General features: G+C 46.3%; 2 protein-coding genes across 2 annotated transcripts; both read left to right on the top strand.

Moving 5' to 3' along the window:
- The first annotated feature begins 252 nt into the window (after positions 1-252).
- Positions 253-6,574, top strand: LOC143341802 (uncharacterized). The gene is made up of 3 exons (XM_076765023.1): positions 253-526; positions 4,291-4,368; positions 5,281-6,574. The coding sequence occupies exons 1-3, from the start codon at positions 356-358 to the stop codon at positions 6,190-6,192; spliced, it is 1,161 nt and encodes a 386-aa protein (XP_076621138.1). The 5' UTR covers positions 253-355; the 3' UTR covers positions 6,193-6,574.
- A 2,044-nt stretch (positions 6,575-8,618) lies between these two features.
- LOC143341740 (uncharacterized) lies at positions 8,619-13,097 on the top strand. Its single transcript, XM_076764890.1, has 7 exons — positions 8,619-8,756; positions 9,379-9,482; positions 9,618-9,774; positions 10,347-10,469; positions 10,683-10,813; positions 11,143-11,419; positions 11,615-13,097. Exons 1-7 carry the CDS (start codon positions 8,620-8,622, stop codon positions 11,949-11,951), a joined length of 1,266 nt encoding a protein of 421 aa, XP_076621005.1. The 5' UTR covers position 8,619; the 3' UTR covers positions 11,952-13,097.
- Positions 13,098-13,390: the final 293 nt, after the last annotated feature.

Here is a 13,390-nt window from a genome sequence, read left to right as displayed (position 1 = left end):
CCCACGGATAATTACAAGGGATGCTACGCTGCCTTTAGGGGGTAGGGGCGAGCTGAAATTCAATGGTGGGGGCGCGTGGCTACATAAGGAAGGTACCCACCTCCGAAGGGTCGCAGTCGGCTCGAAATTTCGGAGGTAACCGAACCTACGTCTCTGCTCGTCGCCCTCCGCGCGCACGTTTCGACCACAAACGCGTGATTCTAACCGCGAACGCGTATTTTTCCATGCTTCTAACGTTTACACAGACTCGAGTGTTCCGTCATACGATACACGATAAACTCTGAACAAGTGTGATCAAGTGTGTGTTCGATTACGCTTAATCGTCAGAGAAAGGAAAGTGTGATTCCGTTCGACGATGGAAATTTCGTGGTTGCTGTTTTTCGGCTGGTGCCTCGCATCGGTCACGAGTTTCGATCTTGGACCGATCATCAGGATCGCGCAGTGCAGATCGCAATGCCTCAAAAAGCATACCGCCGATGGGATTTGCGATTGGTACACAGGACACCAGCAAACCACTTGCAGCATGGTAATTACAGCTTGCGTTTCACCGATATTCCTGCATGAACCATCGAAACATTTTCTTTTTGATGGAAATAAAAATAATATTGCACGAAACTGAATTGATTTCTTTCCTTATTTCGATCGGTGTAACCTGAACAAAGGAGTTTCGTCTTGGATTTTCTGGAGGACTTTGTACTTTAATTAGAAATTCGGATGGCTGATCATTATCTCCGACGAGTCTGACCTACTATCTCGTCCGCAGTAGAATTAACTACACGCGTCTTACTTTGTGAGTCCTCTAGTGGATCTAGGATGAAACGCCATAATTTTTATTGCTGCAATCACCAACGTACACGTGTTTTTGCTTGAAGCTCGACCAACCTGCACTATCTTTGGGACTATTTCTTATACTGATCCTCGAAAAATAATTCTTTTCCTGATATCAATGCTAACACTTTTCTCTCCCGCAAAATCTTACTCGAACAATAGACAACGACTAAATTTACGATATAGGAATTTATGTAAAGAAATATGGCGCTTCGTACGAGAACCATATGCACGAAAGGGTTGACTAGCGACACATAAATAGTTCGGAATCCCTGTTTAGATAAAAGTTTTACTCATTTCCCTCCGTCGTTTCCTCCCCCGCGCGGAACGAGAAACGGCTGCAACCCGTCACGAATTTTCGGAGCACCGCGTGCACTCGACACGACGTTTCTAACTATAACGTGACCCTCTTTTCCCGGTCACCCGGGGTCTCCGGTCCCTGAACCGTTCGACTCGTCCCGCGGACCAATTGCGCCGAAAAATCAACAGTCCCGACTCGTCGTCTACGTTTCAGCGTCCCGAGCGAACGACAAACGATCTCCATAGTTTCGAAAATACGCCGCGGAAAAATATTGTCGACGGAATCGCGTAGGCGTCGAGACTCGATCGTCTGGAAATCTGATAGGGCCGTTCCAGCGACTCCGTCGACGATAAATCTCTTTTGTCGGTTTTATGGGGCGCCGTGGAAAATCATGGTGGTCCCCGCGCCCTCCCCAACGTGCCCCGACCACCCCTCTCGGACAGACGCAGATGGACAGATGGGAATCACGATTAACTCACGCACAATGCGGCTTCGGTGCGTGTGTGTGCAAGCAGGGCGTTGCTCATTTGGTGTACAGGGGGTGTCCATTAATTTCGGGGAAATCGATGCCATCTTGACGTACACACCCACAGAGAACGCTAGTGCGCGTGAGTTAGGTTTGTTCGTCGCACGGTTTAGAGCAAAATCCTCTGAGAACAGGTTCCGTAGAAGCAATTGATCCTTAAATACTTGCAAAACCTCTGACGAGTTCCCTAAACACGACTACCTTCTATTAGAAAAAACGAGTACCCTCTTAATTTCGTTTCTCTGAATTTAAAACTAAGGCCAAATTTATGGCACTCCGCGATAAAAATGGCTGGGCAGAGAATTTTGTCGGGAGGTCCTTCCACATCCATCTTACTCCTCGGCTCTAGACCCATCTAATTTCCATCTATTTCGATCGCTCCAGAATAATCTGAACCCGAGGTCCCCTTTAAAAATAACAGAAAACTACTTTCTAAACCACGGAATAAAAACAGTACGCAAGAGTTGGCTGAACATCGAGAAGAAGTTGTAAACGATATTTTTACCCTCTTGTTAATGGAATTTTTGGTAACTCTCGGTTACAGGCCGTGTATAAAAATACGTGTAAGAAAAATACGATACTGAAAAGGTGGAGAGGAAAAAAGATGCGTGTGAATACACACGGCGCACACACGGTGAGGATTATTATCGAGGCTGAATCGAGAAGATCACGAGGGAAGGGACACGGTGATCCATTCAAATTTATGCACGAGAAAGGAGAGTCCTCGAGAGCCGTTTCCCCAGGACACATTAGAATAACGATTCTCCGAGGAGGCGGACGCGCGGAGGTGGCTTAACGAAGGTCGTGCGAAGAACCCCCTCGGAGAGAACATCAGAGTTACGCCTGAATAATGACGATTATTCCTCGATGGGGAATCCTCGCGCTCGATTTGAACCGCCCCTTTTCGTGAGCGTAATTGTTTCATTATACTTCGAACAATCGGCTATGAATAGATCGGGAACGTGAGACGATCGGCGCGGGAGAGATCTAAATTGAAGAGTCTATGAGAACTGCAGGGGATTAGGAATCTTTTACAACTTCAAAGCCACGTATTTTCTCGCGAGACTGTACGCGCGGTTCGTAAGCGATAAATTTCGCCAAAATTATTAAGATGGGCCCACGTAAATATAAATCAGTGCCTTTTTAGGGACACTAAAAAGTGTTACGGCGGTCTTCCTTTCCCCCCCGTGGCCAATTTACACGAATCGTTAACGCATTTTTCAGAACTGCTTGATTTAATCGGTATAAATTTTAATTTTCTATGCGTTCGTTGGTACAATATTTTCGATATTATCGCGAAATCACTGCGGAAGGGAACGTTCGTCGCGTATTAAATCGTAATCGTTACGGATGATCGTGATCGGCGGCTCCCGAGACTCGATCGGTAGGCAACGGGTGGCGCAAATGTCGGCGACGTTGATCGCTCCATCAAATTTCATCGAGTGCGACGATGATCGTGCCGTTATCGAGTTACGATCGGCGGAGGGTCGTAAAGACGGCGTCCCCTCGTTCGGGAAATCAATGACCGAGCTGTCGTAAAGTGAAATAAACGGGATAAAGGAACACGCAGAGGCCCGTACTCCAGATCGACATCGCCCTGCAGCTGTTAATTGTCAGACTACGGAGTATCCAAAGAAACGAAACGCGAATAAAACTTAATGGCCTTTATCTTATCCTAGCGATTCGAGCATTGGTCGTTGGAGATTCTAACGCGACGTTCCCTCTCATTATACGATCTCGTTAGACGATCCGACATAAGGTTCACAGAAGATTTTAAATGACCGTCGAGAATAAAAGTCTAACGATTAGAGTCTCGTAGAGAGACTGTTCAGTAATGTTTTATACAGAGTTACTTTCGACGACATCGTGCTACTCTAGATTTTACACGAAAAAGAGGAGACGCTACCCCCTTTCTCTGGCCATTTGCGCCAGCGGGCGTAAAAACCGTCGGAAAAAGGGAACCCAGAGCCGGGGAATTATCGCGAAGCTGTTAGACGCTGATGTTGCTTTTTTCGAGGGCGTCATTAGCGCGGAAAGAGGGGGGGACCCACGGCGTTTCTACGAAGCAGCCGGACTTAGAAGGAACACACCGCGATGAAGGATAATCGGGAACGGAGGGAAAGAAGGGGTCTCTCTCTCTCGGAGAGAAGAGAAGAAAAAAGAATCTAGAAACAGGGCTCCACGAGGGACGGTACCCCAATAAATATGAAGACAACAACGACGGTGCCTGTTATGCCTGAAACAGGTTGGAGCTAATTCGGCCCCTCCGTCCACCCCAATCTTCTCTTTTCTCGCTCTTTCACCGTTGTCGGTTCCTCTTTTTTTCTCTTCTTTCTGCTCTTCACCCTCTCGGTCCCTCGGCCCTCTCCCCTTCGCCCTACAGCCGCTTAAATCGCTCGATTCAACGGTCCAGGCCGATGGTTCTTATTCTCCCTTTCCTTCTTCGCGTTCCACGGTCCTCCGCCGCGGCGTCCCTCTTCATCCCCCGGCACCGCCGTGTACCATCGTCCTTTTTACTCGCGCGTCCCGTGCGTGCAAGGGCTTTTTGTTCAACGCTGAAACCCACCCCTCCACCCCCCTCGCTGCCACGCTCTCTCGGTTCTTTCATATGTTTTTTTCTCCTTCTGTGTTACAGTGCTGGCAGTACTGCGAGGCCCTCGAGAACCGGTGGGAGAAGACGAGAACCATTTGCGAGGGCGACCAGTATCTACATGTAAGTAAATTTACGAACGAAGCAGGCTTTTGGATTAGGGGAGCTCGTGGGAGGGGGACTCTACGAACCTTCGGGCTTGTCACGGAAACGAGAACACGGGAAACGAAATTGGAATTTTTAAGAAAATTACGATAAGAGGAAGATCAACCCTTTGCTAATTTTGTCAGGCTGGAAACTCGAATCTCGTGGTACTCGCGATATTTCTAAGAACGTGCACCTGCAATCCCATGTCGGGACTCGAACGTAACCGAATCCTCTCGGATGTCCCAGGGGCCCTTTTCGGTTCAGGTAAACCGAGTTAACCTTCCCCGTGTTCGATTCGCTGGCGTAAAGGGCCGACAGAAACTTCGAATCGATCAAGCGCGAGAAAAATCCCTTAACTTTGGGCGTTTCAAAGCAGTAAGGGATGAAAACGAGAGGAGGTAATCGGTGAACGTAGTCCTACCAAGACCAGAAGAAAGGGGCTCGTGGATAGAGAAAAATCCTCGAGAACGGCTACCTGTCGGTTTTCACGGAAGGTCGACTCGCTTTGCTCGTGGATCGTTCACGTTTAAACTCTCGATGTATCGACCCTAGGCGATAAAAATCTTCAAATATTTGGGGACCCGTCTGGGCTACCACGTTACGACGAATGTTCGGGTCGAAGCACGATGAAACGGTCTTTCCAGGTCTTCTCGAGCGACGATTTTTGTTAGATAACGGAACGTCTCTTTTAGAGAGATCGTTAATTATCCTACGACTCTAATGTACCCTCGGAGGGCAGATATCGAGGAAAGATAACCCGCGACCAAAGTTTTCGGGCCAGGATCAAAGCGAAATCGCAATAATAAAAAGTCCACCGAATAATCTAATCAGAATTATTCAATTTGTATCGTTCGAAAATCGGTGTACTGACCTCCCTATTGTTTTCAGTGTCCAGCGTGCCAGACAGCCTGCACTTTCCGGAAAACGAGGGTGGAGGAAAAGTACCTTCCGTCGATGTTGCCAGCGCCAAAGAAGGCGCCCATCAACTTGGACAAATTCGACGTGTCAGTAGTGATGCGCAAACTGTACAAGCAATGGCGAGTGAACGGATACTATCCTGGTGAACGAACACCGAGTCTTAAGCCAGACACCTGGATAATCGTCGCGATGGAAGACGGGGTCAAGCACTACAGTTGGCAAGAGTGGGTTCCGACGCTGGAGTCCTTGAAGGAAGGTCCACTGTACGAGGCGACCATCTCCTGGAAGGACGTCCAGACTCAGTTGCAGAAACAGAGAGCTTTGCAGCAGGTTCGGTTCAACAATCGGGTTAGGCAGTTTTTCCTGGAAAAATACGGAGAAAAAGTATTAGCGGAATGGCGAACCCAGGAGGACTCTCAGATCTCCGACGAGATATTCCGAAGGTTCTTCTTCAGAAGGAAGGACGACCGCGCCGACGAGTCGTTGGAAGCCGACAACACCCCCTCTACCAGCAGCGCCTACAACGACAGGATGGACAAGGACCAATCGGGGAACAAGGAGTCGTACGTGGTGTCCTGGGAGCCCGAGACAGGGGGCCTTATGGGAAACCAAGTGGCGGACTCGAATTCTGCGCAGATTTCTCTGACCCCTGGCACCAAATACCTTGTCAGGATCGCCTCGAACGACGGGCCCGGCAGCTTTCCCATCGAAGTGGACACGAGGCCCAATTCCGTTCAGGCTGAAAGGATAGAGTCGACGTTTCAGGACCTCTATCCTTGGGACATAGTCGCTGCCTACGTGTCCGCGGCGATCCTAGTGGTCGTCGTTAGTATGATCAAAGTGTGCAAGAAGAGCAAGAGCTTCGAGGTGGAGGAAGTTTGAGAGGCAGAGGAACATGGACGGAGCATCGTCGAGGACGATGGCAAACTCAGGGATACGTTTTGCTCTACAGCGAATCTGGCGGACTAAATAAACGAGAGGAGAGGATTATCGTCGCTGGACCGCTGCCAGCAGCGTACAAACAGTTGAATCTGTCATTTCAAGAAGGTCACTAGCAGTTCTTCGAATTGATTCGACTCGATCAAAGTGTAAATGTCATTCTTCGCGTAGATATAAGGCGGATCGAACGATCCGGGAAGACGGATATTGATGTGCGTACGATGCAAAGTAGTTTTTAAAGGTCGCAGGCGTCGTTTCGCCTGCGATTCCGTAAGTTAATTATAGAAAAAGTATAAATGGCACCTTTCCGAACCAAGAAAGCGGAGACGGGAGCAACGCCCAATCCGACAAACGTACAAAAAACTTCGCAAGAGATTATATATACAGGGTGTTCGGCCACCCCTGTGAAAAATTTTAACGGGAGACTCTAAGAGCCAATCAACAAATTAGTATCCTTGATTTTCGTCTTATTTTGGCCTCCAGAATCTCCCATTAAAATTTTTCACAGGGGTGGCCGAACACACTGTATAAGCTTGACGCTCTCGGAAGCAGGAAATGTATAAAATCTTCGACGATATTTTTGTACGTAGTAAGAGTACTAAATAACTTCTTGCTCAACGCGCAACGAACAGACTGTAAAAGAGTTCCTATCGTCGAGACAGAAAAACGACGCCGATCGCGGCGCCAAACCTCTGTATTTATTTGTAAATAATAGCTCCGAAGCTTGTACATAGTCTTTAAAATAGAAATAAATTACTTCTAACAAAACATTCATCTCGATATTATTCAAGTAGAATTTTGTTCGTCCCTGACCATGGACAAGCGGTTATTCTTTGACGTCCACGTATTTACATATTTTTCCTGTTGGCTGCTCTCGATTCTTTAGCGTTATTCGGTTACATTCATAAATTGTGCAGTTTAAGCGCCTTACGTGTAATCCCACAAGTCCCCGAGAATTTTAAATCCCCCCTTTGTCGATGATCCACGTCCTTGTCTACGAATAAAATTGAATGACGAGGGTTCGGGAGATTTTTCGTCGAATTTCGAAAGGGTCTGTCGACTGTCTTCCTATATCGAATGGATTTACACCAGATTATGGGAGGATTCGATGTTTCGGTCGAATCCTTTGGATGGACAAAGAAGAGAGAGTTTCTTCGAAGACATATGAAAAAGATTCCCGTTATACAGGAAGCACAGGACACAAAGTTCTTCGAGACTCTGACTGGTCGATATTAACAATCGAGGAATCCATGAGAGAAACGACCGTAGATTTCGTTCCAAATCTAAATTGAGATTTAATTGCAGGAAACAGCTCAAATTCGAAAGTTTTAATAAGCGTATTCTTTTATAACGCTCATTATAACGACCAGACATGTTCTCAAAGGCTTTTTATATTTTTTTAATAAAGTTAGTTAATAACTGTCGTTAGATAAGTTCGTACCGTAATCGCGATAGGCGTTTACTCGTCAAGACTCCTTTTTTTTCATACAGGTTCGAATCTCGGCGTGCCGTGTAATTTTCTTTGCCCAATAATTCTTTTTATCTAGGGTTTACCGTACGCGCGAGACCTACTTCTGATGGCGGATCGAGGATATAAAAAACAATGATGAAAGTTCATATAAATATGCGTACTATTTGACCTTGTTTGCGAGTTATAGCCATTTTTGTGCTCGAGTAATGAGCAGTTTACCTTTGCAGGAAGTGCTCGAAACGAGCACCTTCGGCTTAAATACATACCTGCGACCGATCTGTCGCAGGCTTTCTCGATTTTTTAGACCAACTAGGTACTTGGCAACCTTCTCGCATATTTTACGGGGCTATTATACTTCGACGCTAGAAACGGAAGTCGAATAAACAAACGCTGGCCCCAAAAACGTTAAAAATCTAGCGCTCTTTGGCAAGAGTTAAACGCAAATCAACGTTCGTTTGCTAAAAAAAAGAAATGGACGTTCGAAGAACGGTTACTCGTCTCGCCGAAACGGTAAGAACGAGCAGCCGATCGGCCTCGTGGACTTTGCCCAAATTCCATCGCGGAAGAAGTAGCTTACGCGTGCTCCCGAGAAAGTTCCAGGATCGTCCATTTCCTTTCCATGGTCGCGGCGAACGCGACGTCGCCGCGGAGGGGAATGCCTCCTCTCGCGTAGTCCAAGAGGTGCATTGAACTTTCCCGAGCGAATAATAAACTCGTGGTGAGCGAAGAAAAAGAAGCCAACGGGGAGCTCTGTCGACTGTACCAGGCGCATGCACACGAGTTTCACACACGCACCACCAACACGACCGCGATGAAAAAGTGTGCCGTGACCTCGAACAAGGTCCCGTTATCCAAGGCTTCGCGGTCGTCCTCAGTCTTGACTCGGTAGTCAAGCAAAGATGATACTACTGGTCGCCTGTCTCAGCCTCCTAATTGGTCCCGGTGAACTGGGCAACCTGAACAATGGCCTATCCGTCGGTGTGACAGCAGTTCTCGGCATCGGTTCGTTACCTTTTGGATTCGCGACAGGACCCAGGTATCGTCAATTACTTTTCTACTTCGTCGTTTACGTGATTCGATTGCCAAAGTCCCTCCGACGTTCAGAGATCGACACTCCGCAAAGAGCCTTTTAACCTTTTAACATTTTTGCAATTTGTAAATCGGTTTAATTTTACCTAGCGCGGAATTGTTGGGTACTTAACGTGCCTTGGCTCGAATCCAGCCACAAATTATGGAAAATTACACGTAATATATCATCGTCGATTGTACTACCAATCTATTCCGCGACATGATCGATACGCGATTGCCTTAATTGTTGACTTTCCTGAACGGTATTTGCTTCGTTCGCTCCATATTACAATGAACGAAGCTCTTATGCAATAATCGAGGGTCTACTGCACATTTAACACGTTCACTGTTCGATCCAGATTCTAAGTGAAAAGTCCTCGATGTTCGAAAGCGATCTTGTTATTACTAAATCAAGAAATATCTCATTTATCCAGGAGTCTTCGCGGGATCAAAGTAAATTGCACGTATAATTATTGCTAATTGATAGAAACTAGGTCTATTTCCCTTGATTGAGCTCGGGCATTTAAACGCGGTATTTCGCTTCGCCGTGTTGCGATATTCGAGAAGTAATTAACGCGCACTGTTCTCAGGTACGTTCCAAAATGGAAAAAACAGGCGTGCGAAATACCAGCCGCACAGCATCCGAACTCGCACTACGTTTGCGACGAAGCCGGCGAAGTAAAGTGCCTGCCAGGTAAAAGAAAAATGAACGACCGGTAGAATTCATCCTCGGGCTTGCCGTAGAAAAGCACAATAAGAACCTAACGATACGGACATTCCTCGTCATGCGCGTTCGTGTATTTTTTCTTTTTGTTCTCTGTTCGGTCAGGATGGACCGGCGATTTGTGCGACGTGCCAATCTGTCGGAAGGGGTGCGACCCTCTTCAGGGTTACTGCCGTCGACCCGGTGAATGTCGTTGCAAATTGGGCTTCTATGGCGAGCTCTGCGACAAGTGTGTAGCTTTGCCTGGATGTCAGCACGGCAGGTAAGTTGTCATTTCGTTTTCTTACGCGGCCGGACAGACGAAAACGAACCGCAAAAAGATATCACAAACGAAATCTTGCCGATTGATCGACGAGGCAATCAACCGTATTGGCCGGCCGCTGACCTAGCAGGACCCTCGAAATAAATCTCGACGAATCGAAACCACGGCCCACTTCCGATCGGGTTTCAATTTCACCCGGTGGAATATAATATTCCAACGGCGACGAGAAGCTTTCAACGATACGTGTCACGGTTTGCCAATGATCGCTGACTCGATGCTTCCGTGCTAATTCCCGGTATCCACTTGACAATTTCATTCTTCAGACCTCGTGTCGAGAATAAGAGTTGCAAGTTTTCTCTGTTCGGTAATGGTTATATTTCCTTTGCACTTCCAATATCTTTCCAATGATCGTGTCTTGTAACGTTAATGTACCTGGACTTCATTCAGGATTTCACCTTGGCCAGCGGCGAAGCCTAATTTCCGCGTAACGCGAAACGTTTCGTTTCCTTCTGTCTCGATTAGAAGGTGTAATTCTATCCTGCGGTGAGCACCGAACGGATTTTCACTTTCAGCTGTAACGTGAGCTTCGAGTGTTCCTGCGATCCTGGATGGAAAGGCATGTTCTGCTCGGAACCGATCTGCGCGGCCGATTGTCTGTCCAGCCAGGGGTATTGCGAGAAACCCGGCGAGTGCAGGTAAAGAGTAATGGCGAAGTAATGAGCGGTTATCAGTCCCGGTAGCAGCGAATCGAAGCAATGAAACCGCCCTTTGCTTCGATCCTCCATTAACGTCACACAGCTGGTAATTTCGACCAGCCTTTAAACCGCGAATTTTCCACCGTCGAGGCAAACACGATACCTTTGATCCGACTAAATTAGTAGCCTAAACGTTCGATTGGTTTTTCTCAGGTGTCGATTAGGTTGGCAGGGGTCAAAGTGCAAGCAGTGCGCCGTTTTGCCGGGTTGCGTGCACGGAACGTGTCAGGGACCTCTCGAATGTCGTTGCGAACCTGGCTGGACCGGACTCCTTTGCCAGACGCGTAAGTAGCCCCCCTAACAGCACGAAATTAACATGTTTATTAGCCTTAACGAGCAAACAATCAACGTTCTCGACCCTTTAGGTTTGGGCCCTCTTGAAATTTCACCGAGTAGAATTAATTAATCCTTAAATTTGTACAGATTGAAAACGTTTATTCCATGCTCGTTAAAATGAATAAATCAATGTTGCACACTACGCAGACAGAGGCCATTTGGAATAGCAGATAGGAGTTTGCTTTAACTTGATTAATTAGTGTAATCTCTCCGCGATCAAACAATTTAATTAACCGGTTCTGCAACGTCCGACTTAAGTTGTTTCGTCTCTGCGTAGCAATTTGCTCGCAAGGATGTAGTCGAGAACATGGCACCTGTCGGCGTCCAGAAACGTGCAGATGTCGAGTAGGATGGACAGGACCTAACTGCACCGAATGCGTCCCTTATCCTGGATGCGTACACGGGTCCTGCAAACGACCATGGGACTGTCGTTGCGAGCCTGGATGGGCAGGTGACTTATGCAACGAGAAACTAACGTATTGCGACGAGCATCCAGATACCTGTCGCAACAACGCAACTTGTATCAGCATGACCAAAGAAGATGGCAATTACAGGTAAAATTACAGGATCTATTATCCCGTGTTTGTGAAAAATGGATGAATTAACGCTTATTTTTGTGACAAACGTACACAATTTGCAAGCTCAAAATTTCACGGTATGCTCGTTGGATGATTGGAGCAGGGTTGCGTTAAATAAACGTGAAGGAAAATGTAACAAGGATCTATAGGTTCGTTAAACTGTGATTGCAGGTGCATCTGTCCTCTCGGCTACATGGGCCGCCAGTGTCAAATTAAAACGATGGTTCCGTCCACGGAATTAATACCACCGACTCTCGATTCGACCGATTCAGAAACGAAACCGCAAACGATTTCGACGAAACCAGAAGTAAGCGAGGGCTCTCAAACTCTGGCCGACAAAGAAAAAGACACGGTGAAAATAGAAACGCAAACTGCCGAACCGTTAGGGCCAATTGTTATCACGGATCCACCGTCCACTATCGATCCCGCCGCGACCGTAGGGAAATGGCCAACCGAATCTCCTACGGAACCACCGATCATGGAAATGGACGACGACAACGAAACATGAAACATAAAAGTTGACGGAGCCTACTCTTCGACTGTTATTTATTTCATCTATTTATTTATTTATTCTAATTGTAATCGATATTTATACCGCTTAGATATTGTTTGCTAGACGCGAATCTAATCGACGATCTATTTTATCGCTCATGCGACACGTGGGATAAACGATGGTGTAGGAATGATCTTGTAAGAGTCCTACGAAGTCGTTCGATATCGTAAATAAATGCAGTCGTAAACGTGTAATTCGTGTTTGAAACATAACTCAGATATAGAGGCGATAAAACTAATACGATACGACAGACTATGCTAACAAGATTTATTTGACGTGTCGTGAGTTAGGGCTTTGCTACTTTTTGAAGATTTCTCAATTTCGATGCGTTATCATTTCGACTACTATACGTTCAATTAATGCGAAAGGCAATTGAATATCTGCATTTGGATTTAAATTTAAATTTAGAAAGAACCGTGTGAAATCCGATACGTTTCGAATGCTTGATATTGCAAAATTTCTAAAACCGAACAATGGCGAGTTTCGAGGAAAACCACGATCGCCAATCGCGTTTCAACGAGCTCGGGATTTTCTTGTATCTCGAAGCCAATTACTGCTTGCAATGGCTAGGCAAGACGCGAATGGTGCATACTTTTATAGTACCTTCGAAACCCATACTCCCTGGGATATAAACTCGTCTAAACATTCTCGTTACGCTCCAACGAGCGCCTATTCGATGTTTCACGACGCATATTGCACGCTAAACGTGTGTCGTTTTTTCATCGACACACACACACATAACTAGAGTGACTGCCCACGTAATCGACCGTCTCTAAGTCTTGTTTCTTACGTAATGTGCTGCATTTTTACCCTTCGAAGCACGGTGGTGCACGGTGTACGTATTCACGGGGGAAACCTCGTAACTTCTGTATTTCTTAATGTTTCCGAATCATTTTTTTGTATATTGCTTATTCAAAGACAAGTATTACAGTACTAGTACGCTCGTTACATAATATCGTTTGCGTAGTATCAATTTTTACACAAAACAAAGCTTACAGCGCTGTCTCTGTCGCTGCGTTACGTTGTTTACGTAATTATTATGTTCTGTATAAAACAAGTACTACTATTACCGCTTAATATTGTTTATATAGCACCATTTTATAATAAAACGAAGGTTACGATACGATTTATGTCGTTATATTTTACGCAGCTATCTTGACCACCCTAAATTGCCAATAACAATAGAAAAAAGGGAAGAAAAGAAAATTTCATCAGTCGCTTCGGGCATTGCAATTTGGATTACGACCTCGTTATAGCGGTTTGGCTCGTTTACATCCCACACGCGTATGTTCATGCGTACACAGATAATGAAGCTACATTCCCTCGACCGGTTTTCGCGACGAAACACATTAAAGATCAATGTGTATGCACATGCTGTCCGATCGACGGTACAC

The sequence above is a fragment of the Colletes latitarsis genome, chromosome 5, assembly GCF_051014445.1.
Source record: "Colletes latitarsis isolate SP2378_abdomen chromosome 5, iyColLati1, whole genome shotgun sequence".
NCBI classification, from domain to species: Eukaryota; Metazoa; Arthropoda; class Insecta; order Hymenoptera; family Colletidae; genus Colletes; species Colletes latitarsis.
This window is presented reverse-complemented; position numbering and strand designations above follow the sequence as displayed.

What these genes read in the sequence shown, in the direction of transcription:
- LOC143341802 (XM_076765023.1), top strand. Translation starts at nt 356, where the DNA reads ATGGAAATTTCGTGGTTGCTGTTTTTCGGCTGGTGCCTCGCATCGGTC. An exon ending in AGCAAACCACTTGCAGCATG is followed by an intron (nt 527 to 4,290) that starts GTAATTACAGCT and finishes TCTGTGTTACAG; the next exon opens with TGCTGGCAGTACTGCGAGGC. An exon ending in AGGGCGACCAGTATCTACAT is followed by an intron (nt 4,369 to 5,280) that starts GTAAGTAAATTT and finishes TATTGTTTTCAG; the next exon opens with TGTCCAGCGTGCCAGACAGC.
- LOC143341740 (XM_076764890.1), top strand. Translation starts at nt 8,620, where the DNA reads ATGATACTACTGGTCGCCTGTCTCAGCCTCCTAATTGGTCCCGGTGAA. An exon ending in GAGAAACCCGGCGAGTGCAG is followed by an intron (nt 10,470 to 10,682) that starts GTAAAGAGTAAT and finishes GGTTTTTCTCAG; the next exon opens with GTGTCGATTAGGTTGGCAGG. An exon ending in CGGACTCCTTTGCCAGACGC is followed by an intron (nt 10,814 to 11,142) that starts GTAAGTAGCCCC and finishes GTCTCTGCGTAG; the next exon opens with CAATTTGCTCGCAAGGATGT.